This window comes from Notothenia coriiceps, unplaced genomic scaffold (assembly GCF_000735185.1).
Source record: "Notothenia coriiceps isolate Sejong01 unplaced genomic scaffold, NC01 NC01_scaffold00013590, whole genome shotgun sequence".
NCBI lineage: Eukaryota > Metazoa > Chordata > Actinopteri > Perciformes > Nototheniidae > Notothenia > Notothenia coriiceps.
In genome coordinates, this window is record NW_011346291.1 from 458793 (window position 1) to 468118 (window position 9326).

General features: G+C 37.8%; 1 protein-coding gene across 1 annotated transcript; it reads right to left on the bottom strand.

Moving 5' to 3' along the window:
* Positions 1-2203: 2203 nt before the first annotated feature.
* LOC104947986 (uncharacterized) lies at positions 2204-6543 on the bottom strand. Its single transcript, XM_010774126.1, has 4 exons — positions 6464-6543; positions 5946-6290; positions 4955-5094; positions 2204-3154 (listed from the first exon to the last, which is right to left on the bottom strand). The coding sequence occupies exons 1-4, from the start codon at positions 6513-6515 to the stop codon at positions 3002-3004; spliced, it is 690 nt and encodes a 229-aa protein (XP_010772428.1). The 5' UTR covers positions 6516-6543; the 3' UTR covers positions 2204-3001.
* Positions 6544-9326: the final 2783 nt, after the last annotated feature.

The following is a 9326-nucleotide window of genomic DNA, read 5'->3' on the forward strand; positions in this document are numbered from 1 at the left end:
TGCCACAACTTAGATATGCCACAACTTGCCGTGGCAAGTAAATGCCACAAGTTAAGAGGAGGTTTATGGTAGCTGCCACTCGCCTTCCGTGGCAAATGCTGATATTTAAACCCGTATTTATCGCGTAAAATGTCGCTGTTTTGGCATGTTGCTTTATCGAACTGATCTGTACACAAGACTGATGATCTGTTACTGATGGTCCGATCTCTATTTTTCAAAAAGATTAAACATTATATGTTCTATAGATTTTACTTGGAGAACGTGGTTTTTTAAAATAAATAAACGTGCTATTTTTATGATAATACTAAAGATATATTATTAGTAAGTTGACATAAAGATCTAACATTGTTGACCAGAGGTGGGAAATAGGCTAACTTGTATACTCAAATACTGTACTTGTGATTTAGAAATAACCTACTTGTGCTTTAGTTGAGTATGTAAATGGTATGTTACTTAGTACTTACCCCACTACAATTCAGAGGTAAATTGTGTAATTGTAGCCTACTCCCGTACATTTATTTAATACGCTACCTTTAGTTACTTACTACAGATTCTGATTAATGATGATAAATATAATCAAGTCTTAAATCAGACTTTATAGTTACTCCTGGAGTAAATTCACAAGATACCCTAGAGTCTAGGGCTCAAAGGCACACTCAGTAAAGGATTTAGATTAAACAATCTGTACTTGATCAAACAAGTTGTGATAAAAGAGCATTGACCTCAATCACACAGCATCAATACACTGAGTACATATTTTTAAAGTTATTTCTAAGACAACCAAAGAATAACCTTTTTAGCAATGAATTATAGATAACTAAACTCTTTATATCCCTGCACAAAAATATAAAAAGTTGGCCACTCTGATTGACTATTGCTGCCACGTAATAAGGACTCAGCTATTCAAGTTACAAAAGGCAAAACATCTCTATCTGTGTTTACATGTTGCACTTGACCATTTCAGGACGGTTTGCTTTTCGGACAAAAGATCAGTGATATTAAGATGGCTTACATATAAAGCTATTTTGAACAAAAGATCAGTGATATTAAGATGGCTTACATATAAAGCTATTTTGAACAAAAGATCAGTGATATTAAGAGGGCCTATATAAAGCTATTCAAAGCTTGCCAGTGTATAAAAGTATTTTCACACATTTTTAGCAAAGCGTGTGTTATGTACAGTATTATCTATAAGAAAACAACAGTGTCCATAAAAAGATGTAGCCTGTTTTTATTATTAAAAGGGCTTGTCAGTTTTAGTTCATCTGGTGTTATTGTGGTGTGGGTGTTGTTACAGTATAGATACGAAGAAAATAGAACACTTTTAAATAGCAAGCACATTTGAGTTATAGCTCTAAACACTCACACCTCTCATTCTTGTTAGGGGAAGTGGTTAAATGTGTGAATACCACAGTACAGGGTCGGCATCATTCCCAGGCCATGCCCCCCCAAATGAGTCACTGTGCCCCCCCAACACAGGGTGGGCAAGACTTGCCACTTTGCCGTTTTGTTTTTTTAATCATATAAGTGAAAAGTTTCCACTAAAGATTTTTTGTGTGAAATACATCAGAAATAAAGAATACAAATATAAAACACAGCCTGAGATGTGCTCACTGCTGCTCTCTGATTGGTGTGTTGCTTGACCAATGACCCCCGACCTTTGTTTTGTTAGATCGTGCCACAACCGTGCATGTATGCACAAGTCATAGGTGCGCTATAAAATAGCACTACACCCCTGCAATGTGTGTGAAAGACAATAGGCTTTACAGCATGTTTTTTTAAATTGAAGTTGGTGTTTGTGTGTTGGTTGTTGACGGCAGTGTGTGCCCCCCCTTGGTAAATGATTTCCCCCCCATTCGATTTGTTCTAGAGCCGACCCTGCCACAGGATAGGTCTAAAGTTCACGTGAACTACATCATGTTCTCACCATTTCAATACTAAAAGGATCAACAATTTATTCTATGAAATTACTCAAGAGTAAACATACGGCCACATAACTTTTAACAACAGGAGGAACACACGTTGAATGTCAGTTATTTTGTGTTGCTTTTATTGAATATTTTACATTTGTTTTCAAATCCACAGGAGCAGATACAACTTGTTGTCAAAGCAAATCAACTCACATTGTTTATAAACATCTTTACAAAAATCAGTGTGAAGTTTTATTCTAAAGCACAAATGTTGAATTATGAAGTAGGTTTCATTTGGTGTACGGATGATTTGTAGAAGAAAATGATTTCAGTCATCATAACCAGCGCACATACAGTATGGTACGCTGAAAAAATATATAGAAGGATTTTTATCAGTAAGTGAGAACTCTATAACCCACATATATCCCCCCATCACCCCCCTCTTGTTAAGTAGGTCGTTTGTGCCTACATGTATTTTTGAAAGCTTTATCACACAAAAATCTCTGGCCCAGATATTTTTCTTTTCCGTAAGCAGCCTTGCTGGGTAGCCACAGAAATGAAACCAAACACGGGTCTTGCCTCCTTGTCTTAATCAAACTTCCTCTGCGTCTATCCCCTGTTATCTTCATATAGTTTCCGCGCTCGGTTTTGTTTGTTGCCTACATGTATTTGTAATTATTTAGATTTAGAGTTTAGAGCAAAACTCTTGAAAGACCAGGCAAAGCAATTCCAGTAAGACAGTGTGTATTCTATTGTATGTTTCATATCAATGTTAATGTAGGTTAATTTAAATAATGACACATTAGTTGAATGAAGGCCATTAAAATATTATTTGTTATATAACTTGTGTTAATGTATTCAAGTGTTGTCAAAAAATGCCCCTACAAACAGATTTTAAAGTTTAAAAAGTATACTAAGCTATACTAATTAAGAATGCTTTTAGTAATACTTTCACAGCAATTCATTTAGAGATTTTATAATCCAGTGTTTACAATTTCTTTACATTTTGTTTCATAATTTTAACGGTAGTCATGAAAGTAAACCAATGCTAAGTGGAAGTTGGCCACCAATGCAACAATAGTTGATGAAAGCTAAGCTAAGCGTATTCCTGTATACGTGCTCGAAGAGGACTGCTCCAGTGCAGGGTGGAGGCCTCTGGCTGTCATCACTTCATACACGTATTCATTATTCGGGACCCGCGCGACCCTTCTTGCTCTTCTTCTGCTGCTAACCCATCTTCTGACCTGTTGGTAGAGAAATATCACTATCACTGATCGCCTGATACTATGATGGTGTGTCAGAAAAAATCTATAGACATTACATTACAGAACTTTTTAGGTACCAAATTTAGACAAATTTAAGACTAATTAAATGCACAAATGTTCACAATCTTGGGACTTGGAGGAGCCAGCTTATCAAAGTTTTTATTCTTTATTTTATTTTGTAATGGCAAAGCAATTAAATGTAATGTAAACAAGAGTTCTTCACACATTCAGTATGAATTCTCTCTGCAGGCAAGTAAAGCAGACAGGCAGAGCAGTGTCTAGTCAGTATAAACATAGGACAAATTAACCAAGGACTCCTTCATTTTTACATTTGTGATTTTATAACATGACATTAGTTTGATTGAAATTAAGTTATTTTAAGAATGAACTGTAAGTATCTTAAGAGTATACTGACATGTGAATATCTTGTATTATGTTTTATGTGCTTTTTCACGTCAGTGCACTTACAGTAATTGTTTCCCCTATGGTTGAGGGTTTCAAGTATTACCAAATTAAAAGTCAGTAAGGTGGTTTTTTTGTAAGGAAACTACTCTAACAAAGAGTGTAATATTTATCTTTGGACAACATGTGAAGAAATCTGAACAGAATAAAACACAAACAGTACATTTAAAGAAGCTGTCCTCACTTCCTGTGAAAGAGTGGTTATCTTTGTAATCGGCACATGAGCTGCAGATATCACAGAGGAACATCTTGTTTACAGCAGGTGGTTTTGGCTGTTTGATGATTTGTTATTCACTTTCCACTACTCAGTACGCTGTTATGTTGAAGAGATTAAGAGCAACGTTTTTTTTATGCATATAGAAAAATGGTGGGACGATATATGGTGTGAATAAAAAATACAAGCTAGATTTCAGAACTTTAAGTCGAGTATAATTTAAAGTAAAAGACAAACATCCCTATGCAGATCGTTACACTCAGACATGACTAATAACCCTGTGAATGTTGTGGGAGTTAGGAGAAATTGAGAATAAGATTCACTTTCTATTTTACTTTTGTGTCTATGTACCTTAAGTAATGTCCTCCATTAATGTTGATATCTCTTGGCTAAATGACTATGAAAAAATGTGGGTTTGCTTTAGAGTATATTTTCTGTAAAGGAATATGTCTACAAAGCTTGGGAGAGAAGGCAGAATACATGTTTGAAGACCAAGCATCGAAAAGCCTGTGATTATGTCAAATGTCAATAAACATAGGAACATTGACATTTTATTTTTGGTGACTTGTAAAATGATAAGGTCCGGGCATTTTGTGTCCATGTAATGGAAATAAAGAAATCAGTCAAGCAATCATATGGAGCAGGGGTGTCAAACTCAAAGCCAATTCTGGCCTGCGACCTCATTTTATGTGGCCCTCAAGAAATTGCAAAGAATATTATATACAATACAATTGGTGTAATTGTTGAATATTTGCTTTCAATTATTTGCCCTAGACTTCTGCTTTCAGTCGTAGTTATTTATGAAGTTATTACCAGAACTGATAATAATCCAATGCAGAGCCAATCATATAATATAATACATTATTTAATATATATCATTTATTTATATATCTATATTTATATAGTCCTAAAATTACAACTGGCCCTTTGAGTGCAACCATAATGCTAATGTGGCCCGCAAGGAAATTTAGTTTGACACCCCTGATGTAGAGTGAATAATGTCTCAACACACAGGAGGTACAGTAACCACGGCTGAAGATGGCAGAGCATTTAGAGGATTTTAGTCCATGCCCATAGCGATTGGAAGAGATATCTGAACTCACCCTGGGGACGACCAGCAGGATGAAGATTATGGTGGCGATCGTGCAGACGGTGCAGGCTGCGCCAATGATTAACACCAGAGGAAGATGATTCTCGCAGGTAAGGGCAGGAGGAACTTCTGCTGGGGGACATGGAGCTACTCCTGGATTAAAGGATGACAGCAAGCTGGGTTACACCAAATAAAATGTCTTCATGCAAATGTTCCTTTAGCATAACATCTTGTATATTCAGCACAACTTTAAATCATAATTAGCCGATTTGGTGATTTGGTATGTTATGTATGTAGCCCTGTACAAATACTAAATAGCCCTTAAACCACTGCAATTAAATATTTTAGGGAAGTAAAAGTATACTTTATACTATGAGTGTTATCAGGTAAATATAGTTAGATGAATGTTAAAAATGTTCTTGTGCCATCCATTTGCATCTACTCTTACGCCAAACATGAGTATTTTCATTTAGGATATGTTCAATTTCTTTGTCTTGGTGATTTCTGTATTTTACCCCCACCCCTCATTAAATAAGCCAAGTTTGTTTCAAAGAGAAGGCTTACATCTTCAATACTTTTCTACGGATTACATTTTTATAAACTCGGAAGAAAAGTTCAAATGAATATTAATATAAGAATATTGAATATTGAATTTACAAATACAATTCTTTCAGCAGTGGGGACACAAGAAATGTTAACCTATTTTATATACTGTTGAGAATCTTTATACATTTTATATTTTTTGAACTCACTATACCTTTTAGTAGTTTGGGCTATGAAAACCTTAAGACCTAAACTCCTCCAACAATGCAACATAATTATACATAAGATATAAAACAATAAAATATAGCAAAAACAACACATATAGAAATAAAATACTGCAGGACAATGTTGCAAGTGATCTACTAAACGCAGAAATTATATAACTATATAGATGTTTGAAAGAACAAGATACAATAAAAACAGAATTTAAATTTGATGTAAAAAATAAAATAAAAGCCCACCTTCTATAAAAAGTGTATGTTCACTGCATGTGACTCTTACATGAGAAAAATGTATGAAGACACATCGGTAGAAGCCAGAATCGTGCACGGTCAGCCGGCTGATGGTGATGGTGTGGTCCTTCAGAGATCCATTTGTCTGAATCCTGTCCTTGTATCTATCTCTCGGGGCGATGTTGTCAGGTGTTCCTGAGTGATAGTATTGCACCTCTTTCTGCTCCTCATGATATTGATTCAGATACAGATACATCCCATCATACTCGTTATTGCTTTTACTCTTGGGACACCCTGCAACGGAACACCTCAAGGTGACATTCTCGCCAGACGCTCGCCACACTGCGTTGTTGTCTGTCGAAAAGAAGAAGAAATGTCCCAAAAACAATCTAGATCTGAAAGCAGAATGTAAAACTATTGCTGCACAAAAGTCTTACAACCAGCTGGTCTAGCGAACGATGTTGCACACAGACTTTAATAACAACAACATGTTTTTCAAAAGTGTTTTGAAAAGTAAATCATCTTACCTGCATTGGCAGAAAGAAAGAGCAACAGTGTGAAACAACTGAGGATCCTCATCGCGCAGCACTGACTGCATCCTGTCTTTGTCTCTCACATAAAGCCACAGACATTGACAGCAAGACAAAATCCTTTGATTTCTGTCATTTCCTTAGACAGTGATATGACCTTAGCCTGCGTGTAAATGGAAGAAAAGGTAGGGGCTAAACAACTGTTAACCATAAGGACCCTCCATGACACAGGTGTCACATGACCTTCAAATGTTCTGGAAAGTTCCTTATACAGTTTTAGCCTTTATTTTATCTTATGAAGTCCCTAAGTGACACACACTGAACAGTCTGGTGGGTCATGGGCCAGGTCATGTGACTTTGTGTTCCCATAACAACATGTCCATGTGCCAGGCTAACACATGTGACTGAACTATATTTCAAAAGCTTGTTTTTTGTTGCTAAAGGTAATGTTGCAGCCAATTTGATGTATTTTAATATTTGTATATGAAGGTGCTGTGATACTACTGAATTGACCTGGGCATAGGCGGGGACTCAGCCAATTTCAGAGTACAGCCTACTATTTGGGGAGGACACAGGTGCACACCATTAGGGATTGGGAATCACCAGTGGGAGCCACACAGTTTTTCAACCGTGCGTGTTTTCGCTTATTTTCTGTTTGTTTTGAGTTAATTTCGGTTTATTTCTTTATCACAGTTAGTTGTTTAGTTATCAGTTAAACACCCAGCTCTTGTTTTGCTGTCATCATCCTGCAATCCAAATAAACATCTTAAATGCACTCAAAGAGAAGACCTGATTTGCTGTCAACAACACGCGTCTGGAAAAGCTTCACACCATATCCCTCACTGGCAAATATTTGTTGTTCGGTTGCCTTTACATTTGTTGAAAAACTTGCTTCCAAAGACGGATGGACATAGGAGGACAGCGCTGTATTCATTGACTTTTCCAATCAAAGTCACGGTAGGAGTATTTATGAATGAATGAAAGGTTGCGGAGGAGAGTGGCCTTCACGCAACGGGATACAGGAAAATCCCATAAAGTAATTCTAAACAAAGCCTCCGTGGATTGCTAAATAATGGCCATGAGTAACGAGGAAAATCAGGAAATGAACGCAGAAATGAACGCTGCTGTCAATCAAAGTGAAAAGGAGGATGGGTTGGTAAAAAGGACAGCTAAACACACATATAAAGCAGCGGAAGCAAAGATATTATCTATGCAAAAGGACAGGAAATCCTTGGATAAAACGCAATTATGTAAAATGGCAAAGGAATAGGATGGAACAAATGATGATTCAAATGGAAATGTTTCTGACATGCAAATACCAAAACATGAATGTTGTGGTCTGGGAAACTACAAGGTTGCATGAGTCAGTTCAAACCTTTGTTGATGAAATGTTATAACCAAACGGAATGGTTTCAAAATCAAATGGCACAAATGTTAAAGGAGTAATACACAAAATGGAAAAATGGGTTCCATGCAAACAGGGAGAAATGCAAAAAGGTTGTGGATGACGAAATCGATGATGTGTCAAATGAGGTTTGTGGATAACAGTGGCTCAAATGAAAATGATGTGTTACGTGCAAAATGAGGAGCTGGATAATATGGGCCAAATGACCAGTATTTCTAACATTGGTGACAAAACAAATGTGTCAGGTGGAGCTCTGGCCATTCAAGGTCCTTGCTCAAGGTCAAACAACGTGCTCCTGCACGTATCAAGGCAGAGAGCTGAAAGGGCTGCCACTCTTGGCTTTGGAGGCTGTTCTCAAGCGAAAAGCATGAGCTGGACGCTCAAAGAGGCTCAAATTAGGAAGAAAAGGGAATTGCTTGAAGTGCAAAAGTCAGATGCTGCGCAAGACAGCAAAAAGTCACAGACTCAGAAACAGAGGTCTGAGCATAGGAGTCACAAAGGAACCAAATTCCTATATGTGCTCCAATAAACACAATGTCTTGCCTCAAACCCTCTGCTGTGCCATTTGTTCCACAGAACTTCATTTACCGTCATCATCCACCAACAGGAGGCATAAAAACACAAAACCCACTCAATCAGATCAAAATCCAACAACCAGTACCAATCCACCAACAGGAGCTGCTAAGCGCAACTGCCAGGTGACGGCAGCGCGCACTACGAGTCCGAGACGAACCAGTTTGCAATACGCAGCTACAGATGGCAAGTGGCAACAGGGGCACGGCGCCAAAGAAACAATTCACAAGAACCAGATCAAAAACGTATGCTGTCAAATCACATCCCAAGCAGTGCCTCAATAGGTCTTTGCAGCAGTATCCACAACAGCAAGTATCCAAGTCGATAGGACGCCAAGGCCGAATTGCCTCAAAGATTTCCGTCAGTCATATCCAACTGCACAGCCATCACAGCAATCAAACCAAAACAGTGACCGGAACCGACCAAGGCAAGATTGTGCGACGCATCACAGCATACTAGTGCGAACACAGTGCTGTCATTATCATTACCCCCTAAGGGACATAGCCAGTGTTTGATGGAAACCCCTTTGATACAACTTATTTGTCAGTAGCTTGGAAAATGTCAAAACACTCTGTATGTTCCGCTTTTGGAGGTGGAAGAAAATGCTGCTAGCAGTGTTAGAGGGTCCTGCATTATAGTATACTTAAGACCTATAGGCGTGCCTGTAGCACTGAGGTAACTGCCTCAAGTGCAACCTAGATAAGCGGTCAAGAGCTCTCAGCACACATGCCCATCTGACAGGGCGGGTATCAAAGAGCAAGAATGCTCGTTAGAAGAATGCTTTGGAAAGACGCAAAAAATAGCCACATGCATATTATGGAAAAAAGCACTTGATGGGCACCACTGAAGTCAGAGGACATCAAAGCCTTACAAGCATTTTCA

What these genes read in the sequence shown, in the direction of transcription:
- LOC104947986 (XM_010774126.1), bottom strand. Translation starts at nt 6,515, where the DNA reads ATGAGGATCCTCAGTTGTTTCACACTGTTGCTCTTTCTTTCTGCCAAT. An exon ending in CTTTCTTTCTGCCAATGCAG is followed by an intron (nt 6,291 to 6,463) that starts GTAAGATGATTT and finishes TCTTTTCGACAG; the next exon opens with ACAACAACGCAGTGTGGCGA. An exon ending in TCCTGCTGGTCGTCCCCAGG is followed by an intron (nt 3,155 to 4,954) that starts GTGAGTTCAGAT and finishes CTCTACCAACAG; the next exon opens with GTCAGAAGATGGGTTAGCAG.